The 19,631-nt window shown below is 39.8% G+C and overlaps 3 protein-coding genes across 4 annotated transcripts in view; 2 read left to right on the top strand and 1 right to left on the bottom strand.

The window, feature by feature from the left end:
- The window catches only part of LOC125239430 (zinc finger protein 98-like), a 29,611-nt gene extending 27,572 nt beyond the window's left edge, over nucleotides 1-2,039 (top strand). The window contains exons 14-15 of the mRNA XM_048147002.1: nucleotides 584-871; nucleotides 1,560-2,039. Coding sequence (XP_048002959.1) covers nucleotides 584-871; nucleotides 1,560-1,739 — 468 coding nt within the window. The 3' untranslated portion in view covers nucleotides 1,740-2,039. The remainder of the gene's footprint in view (nucleotides 1-583; nucleotides 872-1,559) is intronic.
- Nucleotides 2,040-2,856: 817 nt separating this feature from the next.
- Nucleotides 2,857-7,817, bottom strand: LOC125239288 (gametocyte-specific factor 1-like). The gene is made up of 4 exons (XM_048146829.1): nucleotides 7,657-7,817; nucleotides 7,249-7,426; nucleotides 6,069-6,194; nucleotides 2,857-4,709 (listed from the first exon to the last, which is right to left on the bottom strand). Exons 1-4 carry the CDS (start codon nucleotides 7,662-7,664, stop codon nucleotides 4,563-4,565), a joined length of 459 nt encoding a protein of 152 aa, XP_048002786.1. The 5' UTR covers nucleotides 7,665-7,817; the 3' UTR covers nucleotides 2,857-4,562.
- An 893-nt stretch (nucleotides 7,818-8,710) lies between these two features.
- Nucleotides 8,711-19,601, top strand: LOC125239216 (inactive peptidyl-prolyl cis-trans isomerase shutdown-like). Of its 2 annotated transcripts, none has more exons than XM_048146738.1 (7): nucleotides 8,711-8,870; nucleotides 12,805-12,930; nucleotides 14,836-14,975; nucleotides 16,907-17,028; nucleotides 17,621-17,823; nucleotides 18,267-19,031; nucleotides 19,279-19,601. In XM_048146738.1, exons 1-6 carry the CDS (start codon nucleotides 8,800-8,802, stop codon nucleotides 19,021-19,023), a joined length of 1,419 nt encoding a protein of 472 aa, XP_048002695.1. In that variant the 5' UTR covers nucleotides 8,711-8,799; the 3' UTR covers nucleotides 19,024-19,031; nucleotides 19,279-19,601. The 2 variants fall into 2 exon arrangements, with proteins under 2 accessions (XP_048002695.1, XP_048002694.1); XM_048146737.1 differs by having other exon boundaries at nucleotides 18,267-19,035; nucleotides 19,283-19,601.
- The last annotated feature ends 30 nt before the right edge of the window (nucleotides 19,602-19,631 follow it).

Raw genomic sequence — 19,631 nt, 5'->3', positions numbered from 1 at the left:
TCAAATTATTTTATTGAATATTTTTGATGTGTTCTTTTTTTCAAGTAGTCACACTACTATATACCTACCGGGTGCCCGGTAATTAATAATAGACAACCTTTTAGTCACCAAGAGGGCACCTTATACTGGTCCAGAAAATCGACATTAAGGTTCAGTATAAGTCGCCTGGTTTTTGGGATTTTCACACTTTTTAAAATTGTAGGTAGTATTAAAATTTTAAGAAGTGTGAAAATCTCGAAAAAATTAAAAGGTTGTCCATTAATTACCGGGCATTCTGTATAAATTGTAAATTGAAATAGATATCATACACGAAAGAAAAAACGGCAAGGTGGCCGAGCCGGGAAGCATAAGCTGAAGACCCGGGTTCGTTTCCCTGCTCGGCCACCAGTGGGCCTTGCCGTTTTTTCTTCCGTGTATGATATCTAGAATAGAATAGAATAACATTTATTCGTGAACACAGGCAAGACAAAATACACATAATAACAATAAGACAATCGATTTCAATTTATAATTTATGTTAACAACTTTTTTGCTAATTGGAGTGTCCCAAGTTCATGCTCTTATATCTATTTATATTTTGCAGAGTATGGCTCTTCTAAAAGACCACATGTGGGTTCATACCGGCGAAAAGCGTTTCAAATGCGACCGGTGCGAGAAGAGCTTCACGCAGAAGAACAACCTGGTGTACCACATGAGGGTTCATACCGGCGAAAAGCGTTTCAAATGCGACCGGTGCGAGAAGAGCTTCACGCAGAGGACCAACCTGGTGTTCCACATGAGGGTGGTGCACAGCGCCTCCAGGCCGAGCTACGAGTGTCCTTTATGTGGGAAACACTTCGCCTTCTCCAACAACCGCCGGAAGCACATGTTTGTAAGTATATTTCTAACCCCCGACGCAACTAACCTAACCATACATTTAAAATTTTGAAAAACCCCCGACCGCGACATAGTGGACCGATTTTCATGAAACGTGGCTAAGAACACTGCCGACTAACTCAGCTTTCAAACAAAAAAAAAATCTTAATCGGTTCATTCGTTCGGGAGCTACGATGAAACAGACAGACACACACAGAGACAGACAGACAGCCTGGCAGGCAGACAGACAGATAGATATACATACAGACATACACACATATAGATAAACAAACAGACAGATAGAGAGAGACAGAAAGACAGACATACGTACAGACATACAGACAGATAGATAACAAACAGACAGGCATCAGACAGACAGACATACAGACAGAGAGACAGACAGGCATACATACAGACATAGAGACAGATAGACAAACAAACAGACAGACATACAGACAGAGAGACAGACAGACAGAGAGACAGACAAACAGACAGACATAATAGACAAACAAACACATAGACAAACAGACAGACAGACAGACAGACAGGCAGACAGACAGACAGGCAGACAGACAGTATGTCACATAGTGACGTTATAAACCAGATTAAGAAATCTTTTACTGCTTGTCATTTTGACATGGTTGTACAGTGGTCTAGGGTTCCAATTGGTTGACTATACTTAGTACCTACGTTTTTGTCCTTAGATCCACACCGGGCTAAAACCCTTCAAGTGCGAAACATGTGGCAAATGCTTCACGACCGCTGCCCAGCAACGCGCGCACGTCGAACACGTGCATTTGAAGAAGCCGTGGCCGAAACGTCAGAGGCATCGCGAGGCGGAGCCCGCGCCGTGGCAGAAATGCCTCGACCCTATGGAAGACTAGACCTATGATCTATCATAGAGGAATAAGTATGGGAAGAGTTGTAACTCCATACATCAGTAAATGCGAGTTATTTGTAGTGACATCTAGCGTCATCCACGCGTCAAATAGCGTAAATTATCAGTACTGCTACTTGTCAATAGATGTCGCGACGAATGAAAAGTCTAATGCACAACACTTTTTAGCTAATATTACAATAGTATTAAGCAGTATTCTGTTTTCACTTCCTTCTGCTTGTAATATAAGTTGTAAACTGTTTTAATGTTATTTTTTTGGCAGACGAGACTCTGTTGACACCTAGTGTCGAGTAGTGGTACTGATAATTTACGCTATTTGGCGCGTGATTGACGCTAGATGTCACTACAATTGCATTTACTGATGTATGGAGTTACAACTCTTTCCTCCTTATTCTTCTATGGATCTATCTAAGGGTCCCCCCACATCTAGCGTCTCGCGAGCGTCGCGTCGGGCCAACTGTATGGGCAAAGCCTGACGCTGCGTCGACGTCGGTCGGTCTGGATTTTAACCCTAGAAAAGGAATTAATAAATAACAAAGTATATCATATTATATGTTGTTTATTTTACAACCACAAATATCTTACGTAATAAGCAAACACTTTACATTATGGCACTAAGAGAAAAATTAAACACAATATTTAAACAAAATTATCTCGAGACTGGCAAGAGTAGAAATTAAACAGTGGCAAAATGTGCGGGGAGGGGCGTGTGGCGTACATGTCAATCAGTTGAAGTCATACCAGTGTCCTGAGTAGAGGTGGGCCGAATATGGACTTTGCCGAATACGAATATTCGGCCGAATATTCGGTTCAGCTCTTACGACCGATCCGAACATTCGGCCCAATATTCGGTTACGCCATATTTTTAAAGGGGAGGTTCATTAAAACTATTAAATGATTGATAATGGTTACATATGTTACTCCATATATGTTTTTATGATTTAGTGGATAATAACTTTTCTCAACTCTTAAACTACGGGTTTTTTAATTTTTTTCAAAGCTCTCTCTTTTTAGCAGTTCCTTAAAAATCTACTAAAATACGAGCTTATTATCCAATGGATTACGTAAGATCTTCATTAGTTATTTACTTTGTTTATTCGGTAAATATTCGGGAATGCAACCGAATTATTCGGCAGAATACGAACAATTAAAAACTTTCCCAATACGCCGAATATTTACCGAATATTCGGCCCAACTCTAGTCCTGAGTCCTGAGTTCACGCAGTAGCTCGTACGAGGGCCACCCCACCCCGCTGCCAAACCGATTGAGCGTCTACGAGGGCCTTACATTTACGGCCCGGCCACGACATTGGTCTAAGCGCGGCAGCGGTGAGCGGCAGCCATACGTGCGAATGAAAAGTCCCATCGCTGCGTCTCGCTCCAATGTATGGCCGCCGCTCACCGATGTCGCGCTTAGACCAATGTCGTGGCTGAGCCGTAAGCGAGACAGCACTATATTAAATATAATACTAGCATTGTCTATCTGAGACTTCGTCGAAAAAATATGAACAGAAAAAAAAAGAAAAAATTCCTGTAAAGTAATTGCTAAAAAAATTACAAAAACAACATTACGTAGTCAACTTAACGATATAACTTTTCTTATATAAGAATTTACTTATATAATTAATGATATTATATTATAACTTGTGGCTTCCACGCACAGAAGGGTCTTATGATTCAAATCAAAACTCAATGTACATTCCTTTCCGTCTCAAAATCTTGATAAGTAGTACTTGCCAAATTTATATAAATGTAGTTAAATCTCACACACATTTTAAGCTTAACATACTCCTACTGATTTCTCCATCAATTAACTAACTATATTATTTATACATATCGTCACTACTTTGAAAAAATCTCGTATCTCACGCTGCTCCTCAAAGTTAAAACGCAGTAAGTCTATATGCATTCCATACATACTTACTACAATTTTCTTTTCATTGACAGACGGAGATACAAGTTTTTTTTTAAAGTAGTGACGATATGTATATAACTTCTATTTAGACGCTTGAGAACATCATTTAAAGAATAAACCCTTTTGTGACGGAAAGTCTCATCAATTTGTACATATCATACATTTTGTACATATTATTCTGTAACATTCAAATTCGTACAACTAATGAGGTATTTCTAATTCTAAACCATAGAGGAATAGAGTTGTAACTCAAGTTGTTTGTAGTGGTCACGCGTCAACTAGCGTAAATTGTCAGTACTGCTACTTGTCAATAGATGTGGCGACGAACAAAAAGTCTAATTCTCAAGAATTTTTTAGCTAATAAGTAGTATAATTAATCAGTACTCTGTTTTCAATTCTTTGTGCTTGTAATATAAGTTGTAAACTGTTTTCATATTACACTTTTGGTAGACGAGACACTGTTGACACCTAGTGTCGAGTAGTGGTACTGATAATTTACGCTAGTTGACGCTAGATGTCACTACAAATAACTTGCATTTACTGATGTATAGAGTTACAACTCTTCCCATACTTATTCCTCTATGATGAGCACGTTTTGCGCGCGAGTCGTGTGGTCAGTGTGGACCCGGCTAGTGATAATACTTAAAACACATGTTATACCTCTGCCTCACTATGCCCCTCGCGTTGCTCCTCGCGCTGCCGCGATGTTGCCCTCTGTGGCTACACACTGCCCTACTCGCGCGAGTATCGCATTAGGTTGTTACCGGCCTTTTGACTTGCTCCAAAAAAACCGACAAAATAGGGAGCGGTGGGCATGACGAGTAGCGCGGCCCCACTACGCCTCTGCCTACTTCCCACGGCGCTCGTCGAGTGTGTGGCAGAGGTATTAGGTTTTTTACTCGGAGGCGGAAGGCATGGGGCGATAATTCTTGACGCCTTCCATTCTCGCCTGGCGGCGCTCGGAAGGCGTAGCGCCTTTGATCTTAGTGATGATGTGAGGCCCTTTTCGAGACACATCTGGCACGTAGGATGTGCTCGCCTCCTGGAATTTAAAAAAAGTATTAGACAAATTTGTAATGTAAACTGTGGTAAGTGCTCCTTCAGTGAACAGTTTCAAAAACAGACTTGATAAACATTATTACATACATACATACATACATACAATCACGCCTGTGTCCCATGAAGGGGTAGGCAGAGCACATGAAACTACTCAGGTTTCAGTGCCACTCTTGGCAAATAAGGGGTTGAAAGAAAACGAAACTGTGACATTGCAGTGACAGGTTGCCAGCCTCTCGCCTACGCCACAATTTAACCCATATCCCACAGTCGCCTTCTACGACACCCACGGGAAGAAAGGGGGTGGTGAAATTCTTAACCCATCACCACACGGGCAATATAAGACAAACATTATTAATAACTAGAAAAACAAGTGGTTTGACATACATCTCCAAGTGCATATACCTATATCCCCATACCGGTCATCCAGTATCTGAGCAAAGTTCATGAGTGCCCAGGCAGGTTCTTAGTTGTGAAAGTGTACGTCCTTACTTGGGGTCTGGATGTTTTCAAGGGTTTTGTAGGAATAAAACGTTCAAGATTTTAACGGGGCACTATGACATAGACCAGTTTCAAGACCTGTACAAGCGCAATATTAACACCCGTCTGCGAGGCCACCAGTACAAACTAATATCTGAACTGTCTAAAAACAACCCTCGCAAACATTTTCTCAGCAACAGAGTGGTCAAAACATGGAACAAATTACCAGAAGACGTGATCTCAGCACTGAATGTTAACCAGTTTAAGAACCGACTAGATAACTACTTAACAAATTTAAAGAACACATCTTAAGAAAGAATTTTGTTCTGACGACCGGTCTGGCTCAGTCGGTAGTGACCCTGCCTGCTAAGCCGCGGTCCTGGGTTCGAATCCCGGTAAGGGCATTTATTTGTGTGATGAGCACTGATATTTGTTCCTGAGTCATGGATGTTTTCTATGTATATAAGTATGTATTTATCTATTTAAGTATGTATATCGTCGCTTAGCACCCATAGTACAAGCTTTGCTTAGTTTGGGGCTAAGTTGATCTGTGTAAGGTGTCCCCAATATTTATTTATTTATTTATTTAATTGTTGGATACAGGCAACTATCAGTTGTTATAACTGCTGGTCTGATTAATAAATAATAATAAGAAAATAAATAAATAACTGTTATACATTCTTACACAAATAGGCCTGTGCTGTGGGTACTCAGACTACAATATATATATAATATAAATACTTATAATATACAATATACATACAAAACATCCATGACTCAGGAACAAATATCTGTGCTCATCACACTAATAAATGCCCTTACCGGGATTCTTCTTTTCTGTGCAGTAGTAGTATTTAATGCTTACCTCCTCCCAGTTCTCATCAGTCTGCACCACGGGTACAGGCGGCAGTTCTCGTGGCACCACCTCGTCTTCAACTAAATACTTTTGAGTGTCGAACAGGAAACGCTTCGGGCATGTTGAGACGTGGAACTGTGGATGTTATAATAATTACGTTTTAAGATGGAGTCTGACTCTCATTGAACTTTTGACTACAAAGAAACAGTTTCATGTTTATAACAACTAGGCTTGTGTAGTACATGTACTAACAGTACAAAAGACATGATTCCCTGCACTGTACTAGACCGAACTACTCCCAAATTCTGCTCTCTAGAACATTTAGTACACTCACACACGCGCAACAGAATGAGAGCGAAAGGAGCGAAGAGCCGAGGAGTGACAATGACAGCAAAGTGATTTGTGTGATCCGATCGCAACCGAACTAAAACCGACTGACTCGGTCCGAGAGCGCGTGAAAACGGCCGATCAGCTCTCGGCTAGTACGAGCGAGCGTTACTGTACGCCATATGCACAATTTGTCTCTCGCTCTCTTGGTGTACTACTGTCCTAAATGTCCTAAAAGAATGAACTAGTACACTTCGGAGATCGTACTAGTTGGGAGCGATCTTTTCAGTGAACGAGCAGGCACAACTCTAATAACAACTGTGTAGGGTACACAAAATACAATAATACAAAATATGTAAGCTTTTCTAATATGAGATAATAACTAAAATACTAAAACTTTGACTGATCAACATGGTGGTATGGTTATATGGAATGAAATTGTCTGCATTATATCCTAGCCAATATTAACTTCAAGATACTCCCAATGGAACAACAAGTATTCATTAGCGGTGAGCTATCAAAATCGCCGCTCTTTTATTTGCATGGGAGTGCTTATCTTTTGTTCGTTTTTATATAATAGAATAGAATTCATTTATTCAGCCAATACATCACTACAAAATATCAGAAATAGAAATACAAAGACTTAAAACAAAACAGTAGAAATAGAAATGAGAGGCCGAAATGGTCTCCACTCAGCATTGCAGCTGACACAACAGGCGTGTCAACCGCACTGGTTTTTTGCAGAGCCAGCGAGGTGTGCGGGACAGCATACTGGTTGCGGACAACGTTATAGCCGATAGCTCATAGCCACAGCTCATAGCTTACTAGCTTGGGGTGGACCAGTGCCATAAGCAATACTTACATCTAACTCAGCATCATTAACTACATGTGTAGCGTCAAGCGGGCAGGAGACTTTCGGCATTTTCGGATATTGCTTGCGGCACTTTTGTAAGTGAATGTGCATTCTATAATGCTCAACCTGATGTGCCTTATTGTATGGGCACGTCATCATTTGATGAGGCTTGGGGTCGACAACGGTGCTGAAAAAAGAAAATATAGCTTTTTTTACTGGTCAGCGAGACATACAATATCGGCAGGTAGTAGCTTAGATGGCATACTCATAAATCTATTCTAGTAATTGATGATTAATGCTACATAAGCGGTAGATATTAGTCGCGCGGAAATCCTCGTTTCGGTGCCACAACAACCGTGCGAGTGAATGCGACTACGGTAAGTTTGTAAACAAGTTATAGATATTTGAAGGACTTACGAATACATTCTGAGGTTTTAATGCAGTTTCTGATGATGAGATAATATAACTATATTGTTACTCCTGATGCTTTAAACAGCCCTCAATCTGCAAAACTGCCACTCCGCAACTCACGGGCTTTAATCTTCAAACATCGAACCGCAACTCCTCAAGTCAAGTCCTCAAATTTCAAAGAAAAAAACTGATATTGAAAGTAGAATGAATGATTCGAACGAATGGAATGAAAAAGAATGAATATTGTTCTGTAAGTATTTCGTTCGGATATCATACAACATTCGTCCATTTTACAATAAGATTCATTGTTTACAATACAACGATAATACAATTTGTATATCAACAAAAACTCCACGGCAATTAAAATGTGTTTGTCTTGGTTTGTCTATTATTCGGTAACATAAAAATTTCCTTCATACCAACAAGTTGCTTAAAATAAAGACAACGAGAATAGTATTTGAACATACCTTGCATCATCTGTCAAGTCAAGTCGATAACATCGACTTACAATAGGGACTGAGCTCACACTTTTTTTGCCATACTAAATTGAACCTTATCACCGGCGCATAAAGGCGTTCTTGACAGACTAGCAACAGTGTGTCCACATGAGAGGGTCAAAGTTGGGGCTGGTGTCCCTCTCGCACGTGTGACCAGTGTTAAAAAATTACTATAGTAGTAGTATTTTTACCTGTATGATAACTAAGTTTATAAACTACTTAAATTATTTTCGTATTATATCGAGGCAAGGGCATTAATACCTTGTAACGAATTGGTAAGTCATTATTATGAAGCCATAAAACCAAAAAATTGCGCAATTATTAAAAACCTTTAATTGGGTATTAGTAGATTTGGTAGTAACTTTGAATATTGACTGGTATCCCCAAATGATGACAGTGATGACGTCATTCAAATGATTTTGATAGTGGTAATAAGTGCGAGAGGGACACCAGCCCCAACTTTAACCTCTCATGTGGACACACTTTTTGGCCTAACTACTCATTCTGGTTTAATTATAATTCTGTGGTCGATAAAGTTTAGAAGATGCGAAAAATGCGATCATTGTAATTTTGTATTATTATTTTAATTCAAATTTAATCATCAATAGTACTGTATTGACAAATTATTAAATAATATAGATATCCTTTCACAATGGCTGACGTTAGCAATGAGGCAGACGCTTTGGAAGAGCCTGTACAGCTCTCTAAAGGAATAAACCTTAAGTAAGTATTTTTATTAACCTAAACTAGGAAAACTGTAATCTTTTTCCAGTAAACTAGCCTAAAAACTCTCAAGCTTGTTATATGATACATGCCTTAGTTATTTGTAGCTACCTCGGGCGTTTAAGTACGTTGTTTTGCACCATCTACTTTGTATACTACTATGTATTATCTTTTGTATTGATATATTTCTCGGCAATATATTAATAAGGCTACATGTTTTAATGGTACTAACTATCCCCCAAGCTACCCCACGTTTAAAAACCCACAGTGAAGGAAATATGGAAACCTTTGTTCATATTGAAAACTTATTTTAATTATAGTAATTAATTCTGAAGATAAAGGACTATGTGCCTTTTGATCTGAGCCATGTATTGCCATGTATTTTTTTCATCTTGGATTTATCTAAATCAGACATACTCAGAGTGTGCTGCGTGGATCCCTAGGGCTCCGCAAAGCCTCTCTGGGGGCTCCGTGTGAATTTTGGTTACCTCTCTTCAACTCTCTGCCATAAAACCAAATATTCACCAATTGTTAAAAAATAAAAAAACAGTTTCATTTTTTACTCACATTAGAATCTAATCTTGCCTGTGTGGTGACGGGTTAAGAATTTCACCACCCCCTTTCTTCCCGTGGGTGTCGTAGAAGGCGACTATGGGATATGGGTTAAATTGTGGCGTAGGCGAGAGGCTGGCAACCTGTCACTGCAATGCCACAGTTTCGTTTTCTTTTAACCCCTTATTTGCCAAGAGTGGCCCTGAAGCTTTAGTAGTTTCATGTGCTCTGCCTACCCCTTCATGGGATACAGGCGTGATTGTATGTATGTATGTATGTATGTATTAGAATCTAATGATTAGTTTCAGCGATTGTTAATATACCTAGATGTCTAAAGAGCTCTCAAAAATGACCCCACGAATATTGTGCCACAGTAGGCGGGGCCTAAAAATTGTGCCACGGAGCTTGTCAGTGCGCTAATGGCGGCCAGTCGGAACAGTCGTAGTACGGCATATTTAGAATATATGTTTACAAAAAGAATATGCCGTACTGTTTTGTAATATCATGTGCTAGTCGTTCCAACAAATACGGAGAAAAATATGGGATTAAGTTTCATGTGTAATTTGGCGAGGATCATAATTATTTTGATTTAATTTGTACGAGCTACTTTTGTATGGGGATGATGTTATGCAATATTTTTAATAGCCATTGATATTTAAAAACTTTCATTTTTGTATAATTTTATTAATATCGCGCGACCATGTTTGCGTGCCTATTGTGCGGCCGACATAGGCCAGTAAACTTGTTTAAACACACGTACGTGTCAGTGGCATAGTAGTTCGATTATTTTGATCACAGACCTTGTGTCACCGGCATAGTGGTTTAAATGGCCAATCTGAACACATTCGTGGACACGTATGGTATAGCATACGCGTAGTCATTTGTTTCCTTTGGTCTATGACAGATGACGTCACTAAGTGTCCCTAAACGTGTTAATTTAGAAAGTTGTAGAATAGAAATAGATGTGACGTCCGGTGTCAGTACGGCGTATTATGATCTTGGAACCACTTTTCGGCTAGCATTTTGTTTGAAAGTAGTGTTCTATGTTATTTTCTTTCAGTGGCGACATCTAAGTAATTACATATTTAAGGGCCGGTTTTTTAGTCGCCAGATAAATATATCTACCAGATAAAGTTATCACTATCCTTTTCATCACACGTATAAATTACAGTGACAGCTGACATTTATCTGACAGATATTATTTATCTGGCGATTGAAAAACCTGACCAGCCCTGAAAAGGTAAAATTTATAAAATGAAAGCCTACGTTTAACACCTGTTAACAATAGATTGCAACTGACAACAACCTGAACGTGACTGTACATTGATTATACAGATATAAATTGAATTTACTAGCCATAAAAATACTTATTATAGCGGCATACGTGTACGACATAATTATTATTTTCATATGTAGGTTGTTACTTCATAACAACAAATTAATTATGTAGTTATTTTTTAATATGCATAAAATTAAAATTATTTCTGCTTGGTTCTATAATGTATGAGATAAACTCATCCTTTTTCGTGTCAAATTTTAGTCACCGTAGTACACCGTGTAGTAGCAAAGATAAGACAATCCTTAGAGCGTAAAGAATATTGCGCTGCTGCTTTTCTTGACATACAGCAAGCATTTGACCGCGTCTGGCACAAGGGGCTCCTATTTAAACTGAAAAACTTACTTCCTAACTCATTCTATATGATTTTAAGATCTTACATACAGGAGAGAAAGTTCCAGGTTAAATTTAATGACAAAAATACTCTGAACTCTATGACATCAACGCTTCTGTTCCTCAAGGTTCTGTCCTTGGACCTGTGTTGTACTCAATATATACCGCAGATCTTCCATGTACTGAAGACGTTGTCACAGCAACATATGCTGACGATACAGCGTGCCTTGCCGCTGATAAAGATCCCGCTGTAGCGTCACAAAAACTGCAAATACAGCTGCACAAAATCGACCAGTGGCTCGACAAATGGAGAATCAAGGCAAGTACAACCAAGTCACTCCAAATAACATTCACCCTACGAAAAGGAGACTGCCCGCCCGTAACTCTACGAGGAGAGACTCTACCCAGCGAATGCTGTGTTAAATACCTAGGCCTACACCTGGATAGGAGACTTACATGGGCCAACCACATCAAAGCAAAGAAGAATGAAGCTAACATACAATATAAACGGTTACTATGGCTAATTGGAAGACAGTCTCCTCTGACACTTAGCAACAAACTTCTGGTTTACAAATGTATCATAAAACCTATATGGACGTACGGTATTCAGCTCTGGGGATCAGCCAGCAACTCTAACCTCGAGATCCTCCAAAGATTCCAGAATATTATTCTCAGAACAATATCTTGTGCACCCTGGTTTGCCCGAAATAAAGAAATACATGATTACCTTCATATACCAACCATTAAAGAGGAAGTAAATAGCTTCTCAAGGAAATACAAGGAAAGACTCACAATCCATGAAAATGAACTTGCTAGAGACCTACTAAATGAAAACAGTAACAACACAAGACTCAAAAGGTGGAAGATCTTGGAACTAGACCAGAGAGAATAACGCCCCCCTCTCTCCACAAAAAAGGAATGGTGGTTAATGGACCACCACCGGGAAAATGTTATTAATAGTACCATACAATCTGATTATGGCTAAGAAAGCCGATGGCAGATGAAACTTCAAAAAAAAAAAAAAATTTTAGTCAAATATGAACCGCGAATTCTTAGCTGCCAGTACGTACAGCAAGAAGGTTATTAGCCGAATAAAATCGCTGATTGGTAGTTAGTGACATTATATGCATTTCAGCTACACTTATCTGTGTGCATTAGTATAAAAGAGATGACTATTGTTTTGTTTACCAGTTTTGATTACAAGGCCTGTAAACGTATTGTCTTGTGTAAATGTAGGCGTAATTGTGTATGTGTGCTAAACGGTGCCAAGAATTTGAACGGTAATGTTCTTAAAAGCGGCTTCCATGTTTATCTTACTTCGTTGATTAGTTTACACTATTATGATTACATATTAAAATAAAGATTGCAATAAACTATTTTTTTATTTATTTAATTTAAGGGTTCTATCAGATATTTTGATTTCTAAAAGGGTTCCATGGGAAAATAAGTTTGAGAACCGCTGATCTAAATATTACTAGCTTTTGCTTGTGGCTTCGCTCATGTTAAATTCGAAAATTGCAAAATGCTCCATAGAAACTTCCACCCCACATTTTAGGAAAGTGGCTTAGAAAGTAGGCTATGTCACTCTCCATCCCTTCAACTATCTCCATTAAAAAAAATCACGTCAATTCGTCGCTCCGTTTTGCCGTGAAAGATAGATAAACAAACAGACACACACTTTTCCTTTAATATTAGTGTATGGATTGGTTACAGAGAACTATTGACGTCTAACTCGGAGTTCTGCATTGACCTGGATTACAAGAATGCACATAAAGCTATGAAGGCTGATCCTCTTCTTAATGATGACTTGTTTGGCGTAGATGATGATGATGAAGACAGGTATTTTACGATTTATTTTACAGTACCAGGGCGAACGAGCTTTGCTCGGTGTTGAATTTTATTATATGGTGTCTTTAGTTAAAAAAAACTCGTATATAAAAAAAAAAAACAAAAACTATTTCTGGCCGGGATTCGAACCCCCGACACCTGCGAATCCTGCGATTTTTAAACCGACGTGTTTATGACAGAGCTACATGTCGCCTATGCTATATATTTTGCTAATTACTAATGTGAGAGAACACGAAAACTCGAAAATTCGCTCTTTCTGGGTCCCAACGCTAAGCTATTAGATCGATTTTTCACCACCGAAAACCCCCACATAACAAATTTCAGCTAAATCGTTAGTGACCGGCCACATCAGAGCGTCGCGTGTCTCGGGGCGCGCAACGGACGTCCGCGCCACGCTACCTGAGTGTAATTAAAAAAACGTCTCCTCAGTACATTTTGTATAGGAAGGACGTAAGACGCGCCCCAGGTGGCGTGGCGGCGTGTGATACTATACAGCACGACCACGGATGATTTTATTAATTCTGATGCGGTACAAATTCACGAAAAAAAATGTACTTTTTTGTACTGACGTTTAAAAAAAATGTACCCTTATGACTTTGGAGTTTCGACATAGGGCCCAGGGTCGTGCTAGGTAGGTACTCCCTGGCACGACCACACTATATTTAATGAGATTTTAAATTTCTGTTGCAGTACAAATTCACGAAAAAAAATGTACTTTTTTGTACTTACCTTTAAAAAAAAAATACCCCTCATGGTTTCAGAGTTTTGACATGGGGTGTGGTCGTGCTAGATAGGTGGTACTTCCTGGCACGACCACACTATATTTATGTTTAATTTGATGGTCAAATGAATACTAAACAAGTGTTTTGAAATTGTACTATGTAAATTACTTCAAAAACTTAGTGCGGTCGTGCCAGGGAGTACCTATCGAGCACGATCACAACCCATGTCGAAACTCCGAAACCATGAGGGTACTTTTTATAAAAAGGTAAGTACAGAAAAGTACATTTTTTTTCGTGAATTTGTACCACTACAGAAATTAAAAAAATCATTAAATATAGTGTGGTCGTGCCAGGAAGTACCACCTATCTAGCACGACCACACCCCATGTCAAAACTCTGAAACCATGAGGGTATTTTTTTTTAAAAGGTAAGTACAAAAAAGTACATTTTTTTTCGTGAATTTGTACTGCAACAGAAATTTAAAATCTCATTAAATATAGTGTGGTCGTGCCAGGGAGTACCTACCTAGCACGACCACGGGCCCTATGTCGAAACTCCAAAATCATAAGGGTACATTTTTTTAAACGTCAGTACAAAAAAGTACATTTTTTTTCGTGAATTTGTACCGCATCAGAATTAATAAAATCATCCGTGGTCGTGCTGTATAGTATCACACGTGGCGGCGGCGTGGCGCGCACCGCGCCGCTTGGCGGCGCGCCTTACGTCCTTCCTATACAAAATGTACTGAGGAGACGTTTTTTGAATTACACTCAGGTAGCGTGGCGCGGACGTCCGTTGCGCGCCCCTAGACACGCGACGCTCTGATGTGGCCGGTACCTACAGAGCGGTTAACGAGATCGTCGGTATAAATAAATAATAAATATAAAAGAGTTGCTTGTTTAAAGGTATTGTTTTGTTATTGGTGTAAGATTATTAAAATTTGTGTAATTATTTACATACTAACTTTGAGTATGGTTATTTCGTTTATTCTGAAGTAGAAAAGACCACATTTATCGCAAACCATTGGAGTTTTTATTGCACAGTAAGATGTTAGCAAGATTTTGTAGACAGCCATTATTTTGTAGACGAATCACGAATAAATGATTGAAAATGATTGATTTATGTAGACACCCAAAGACACTATAACTATTTTAATTCCAAGTAACTATTGCAGTGACATTCTGAAAACTTTGGAACAGACCACAGAGTATGGCATGCTCTCGAGCCCAGAGTACCACTCCTTCGATGAGCTAGCGGCCAAGATGACGGACTGCATACCTACCGGGGAATGCAAGATGCTTGTGTTAGAGGAAGGTAAAATACTATCACATTTTAATATAGCACTATTGATTTACGGTTTTAATTTATAGGATTTGTTATATCAAAATAGAAAAACGGAATGGAACACTGAACTATACATACATACAATCACGCCTGTATCCCATAAAGGGGTAGGCAGAACACATGAAACTACTAAAGCTTCAGTGCCACTCTTGGCAAATAAGGGGTTGAAAGAAAACGAAACTGTGACATTGCAGTGGCAGGTTGCCAGCCTCTCGCCTACGCCACAATTTAACCCATATCCCATAGTCGCCTTCTACGACACCCACGGGAAGAAAGGGGGTGGTGAAATTCTTAACCCGTCACCACACAGGCTACTGCACTATACTAGTACTATAACCATAGGCAGGGTTCGAAAGGATAATTATCAATGATAATTATCGTGATAATAAAAGGTGGATAATTATCGATTGATAATAACAAACAACGTAGGATCTTAGTTGGTTTAAATACCAAAAAATATAATTTCTTTTTTTTTATGAAAAAATGTAACAAGTACCCATACACGTGATAATTATCTTGATAATTTCGAACCCTGACCAAGCTGTCCCATGTAGCTGTGATATCAAGACAGTTAGCAACTTGCCTTAGACGAGGCACGTCTACATTAGACATTTGCTTCGCGCTGTGTGGACCCGGCTATTGGAACAGACCACAGAGTATGGCATGCTCTCGAGCCCAGAGTACCACTCCTTCGACGAGCTAGCGGCCAAGATGACTGATTGCATACCTACCGGGGAATACAATATGCTCGTGTTAGAGGAAAGTAAACAATCAGATTTTATTTGAATGAATGAATGAATGATTTATTTACAAGAACATACATATAAGATACAGATACAGGGCCGATCGAATATATGAAAGAGGCGCGTTTCTACACACACAGTCTAAGGCAGCGTTCCCACTTATGCGTCGCGTGTCTCGGGGCGCGCAACGGGCGTCCGCGCCACGCCGCTTCAGTGTAATTCAAAAAGCGTCTCCTCAGTACATTTTGTATAGGAAGGACGTAAGGCGCGCCGCCAAGCGGCGCGGCGCGCGCCCCGCCGCCGCCACGCCACCTGGGGCGCGTCTTACGTCTTTCCTATACAAAATGTACTGAGGAGGCGTTTTTTGAATTACACTGAAGCGGCGTGGCGCGGACGCCCGTTGCGCGCCCCGAGACACGCGACGCATAAGTGGGAACGCTGCCTAAGCTCGTGTAGGTGAACGCGTACTATGCTTGTATAAGTATATGACAGGTCAACTGGCCGCGTTCTTGACAGCCGGTAACTGAGGTAACCGAGAGCGGGTGGGGGGCACTTTTAGCGGGGAGCCGGAGTGGTACTGTACTATAGTACTCTTATTATACTGTGGTTTGTTACATCAAAAGCATAGAGGAATAAGGGAAGAGTTGTAATAAGTAAATGATTTGTAGTGACATCTAGCGTCAATCAGACATCAAATGCGTAAATTATCGGTACCACTACTCGACACTAGTTGCTAACAATGTCGAGTCTGCCAAAAATGTAATATTAAAACAGTTTATTACAACTTATATTACAAGCAGAAGAAATTGAAAACAGAATACAGATTAATACTATTGTAATATTAGCTAAAAATTGTTAAGCATTACGGCTCAGCCACGACATTGGTCTAAGCGCGACAGCGGCGAGCGGCGGCCATACATTGAAGCGAGACACAGCGATGGGACTTTTCATTCGCACGTATGGCTGCCGCTCGCCGCTGCCGCGCTTAGACCAATGTCGTGGCTGGGCCGTTAGACTTTTCGTTCGTCGCAACATCTATTGACAAATAGCAGTACTGATAATTTACGCGTGATTGACGCTAGATGGCGCTAGACTAGGGGCGATTCCGCGTCAATAGGTTTGGGGAACTTTAGGTAATATAGCTATGTTCTTATACAGGTGACCCAAAGAACCCGCTAGTACCCTATGATGCAGAAGTGACTATCCACTATGCAGCATACTGGGAGAAGGAGAAGATACCCTTCGATTCCACACTCACCATGAATTTTGGGAAACCCCAGGTAAGGAATACAGTCCTACGGAATTTTAAGAGTCCTGGCAGGCAAGCACGGGTGTCTGATAGACGATATGACGTCAGGCAGTCCCTTTTGCACTATTTGTAAGTGCGATAGAAACGGACCGATGCTATAAAGTTATGCCCGCGGATACGGTCAGGAAGTCGATTTTTAATTTCGACCGCTCGTGTCACTATACTTGATTTCATATTAATTCCATATCAGCAAATAGTTTCGACAGTTCTTAAAAAGAAACTATTTGACTAGGAAATTATTAGCTTATTGCTTTTTTTAACCTAATTTCACGGGTTACCCTCATCTGGCAGAATAATTTTGGTCAGAAACGCACTTCGCATAAAATGTTTCGCAGAAACACTTTTGATTGAATGGTAATTTTGCAGAAAAAGTAGTTGTCATTATTACATAAAATTATGCTAAATCCAATTCGACTAAAGTAATGTTCTGCCAAATGTATCGTGTGCGTGGTAGGTACCATAATAATCATGTAGCATACTAGTACAAGAGCAAAATTATGACAGGCTGTCAAACAGGAAATACTGCGAAGATTCCATACATACCGTTCTTTCTTATTCTTTAGAAACACCGCTTGGGCGAGGGCAGACTGATCCCCGGGCTCGAGATAGCCCTGACACTGGTGCGGGGCCCCACGGCGCGGCTGCTCGTGCTGCTGGCGCCCGCGCTGGCGTGGGGCGCGCGGGGCGTGCCCCCGCGCATCCGCGCCGAGCGCGCCCTCTTCGCGATCACCCTGTACGCCGTCCGCGACCGCGCTACTCCTGAACAGTGAGTACCACACGCCAACACTATGAGAATCACTTTTAATGAGTGTATCGCGTGAACTATGCACAGTTTGTGTGACATCCATATTCCATACTAATATTATAAATGGAAAAGTGTGCGTGTCTGTTTGTTTGTCCGTCTTTCACGGCAAAACGCAGCGACAAATTGACGTGATTTTTTAAGATACATGTCATGAGGGTCATTATCTCTTTTTCACAATTATCTCTTTTTAGTAATTCCTTAGAAAACTACTAAAATATGAGCTTATTATTCAATGGAATAATACGTATCATCTTCATTAGTTATTTACTTTGATTATTCGGTAAATATTCGGCAATGCAACCGAATTATTCGGCCGAATACGAACATTGAAAAACTTGCCGAATACCGAATATTTACTGAATATTCGGCCCATCTCTATTCTAATGACTATTCATTTGTTTCAGGTTCAACAGCCTTCCAAAAGAAGAGCAGAAAAAGTACGAAAACATCATGAAGACAGTCGAAAGTCTACATTTAGACGCCAAAAAACTATTCTCGAAAAAAAAATACAAACCAGCCAGGAACAACTACCAACATGCCATGCTGATACTCAATTCTGCCAACCCAGAAAATGAAGAGCAAGCGGAAAATATTAAAAAGTTTAGAATCAACACTTACGTCAACTTAGCTATGTGTTACTGCAAACTTAACAAACCGAATTACGCCATTTCGATGTTAGAAAACTTAGATTACGTCTCGGATGTAGATAAGCATTGTAAAGCACTGTTTTATTACGGAAAAGCGTATCAATTACTAGGAAATAACGAAGAAGCGTTAAAATACTACAAAAAAGCTTTAGCTTTAGAACCTAGAAATAAAGATATAGGTAAAACGCTGTCCGAATTAGATGATTATTTAAAAAAGTCAGTTGTAAAAGAAAAAGAACTGTGGCAGAATGCCTTCCAGTCGACGCCGGCGAAAAAAGAAAATATTGTCTATGACGTTGAAAAGGATTTCGAAGATGGCGTCCGTACGATGTGTCAAGATCTGACAGCTAAGAACGAATATGCAAAATTCGATCTACCCTCGGGTCTTTCTAAAGACGAGGTTTTGTGTATCAAGTCTATGATCGGAGATTTCGAAGGTTTAGTTTTAGTGGAAAACGGAGAAGGCCGAAGAAAAAAGATGTCTATTGTTAGGAAGTCTATCGAATATATTTAAACATAACACCAGCACGGGAAGCATGGTCGCGCGATAGACGATAAAATGGCAGGCCGTCCCTATCGCACTTTTTGTAAGTGCGATAGGGACGGCCTGATATTTTATCGTCTATCGCGCGACCATGCTTCCCGTGCAGGGGGGCGATTTTTGAATCTCACATACGGGATTTAGTCACTAAAATACCGGTTGAAACTTGCTTATTATTTTCAGTGACAATTTTCTGAATTCGAACGCGTGAGACTCAAAAATCGGCCCCCAGTGCTGATCCACTGGGGACTTCTTTATTGGAAAGACATAGTTTTTTAGTTGAAGTCCAGTTTAAAATTTATTGAATATTTTTTTCACCACAGCAACTAAAGGCATTCTTTGATATTCGAAAACGAATAGCAATATTAAATTTTATCCACAAGAGTGCAAAGTAATTTCATTCAAATTTGAACTTGATGTCTGAATGGGCAGGTAGATTTTTACCTATAAATGATGATTTTGAATCATAAATATTTAATAAATTGATGGATTTGATTTAGTTTGATGTTTTATAGTCGGTATTTTGTTGGTGTGGTGAAAAATTTTGTGTTTCACTCTGTGGCAATGTTTGTTTAACCTTC

The sequence above is a fragment of the Leguminivora glycinivorella genome, chromosome 25 (genome assembly GCF_023078275.1).
Source record: "Leguminivora glycinivorella isolate SPB_JAAS2020 chromosome 25, LegGlyc_1.1, whole genome shotgun sequence".
Taxonomy (NCBI): Eukaryota; Metazoa; Arthropoda; class Insecta; order Lepidoptera; family Tortricidae; genus Leguminivora; species Leguminivora glycinivorella.
The sequence above is the reverse complement of the archived record's forward strand: the minus strand, read 5'-3'. Positions and strand labels throughout refer to the sequence as shown.

Excerpts from the sequence above, each read along its gene's own strand:
- LOC125239288 (XM_048146829.1), bottom strand. Across the intron at positions 6,195-7,248 it reads TTAATGATGCTGAGTTAGAT|TTCCACGTCTCAACATGCCC; the intron begins GTAAGTATTGCT and ends TAACATCCACAG. Across the intron at positions 4,710-6,068 it reads CTGATGAGAACTGGGAGGAG|GAGGCGAGCACATCCTACGT; the intron begins GTAAGCATTAAA and ends TTTAAATTCCAG.
- LOC125239216 (XM_048146738.1), top strand. The coding sequence starts at position 8,800 with ATGGCTGACGTTAGCAATGAGGCAGACGCTTTGGAAGAGCCTGTACAG. Across the intron at positions 12,931-14,835 it reads GATGATGATGATGAAGACAG|TGACATTCTGAAAACTTTGG; the intron begins GTATTTTACGAT and ends TAACTATTGCAG. Across the intron at positions 17,824-18,266 it reads GACCGCGCTACTCCTGAACA|GTTCAACAGCCTTCCAAAAG; the intron begins GTGAGTACCACA and ends CATTTGTTTCAG.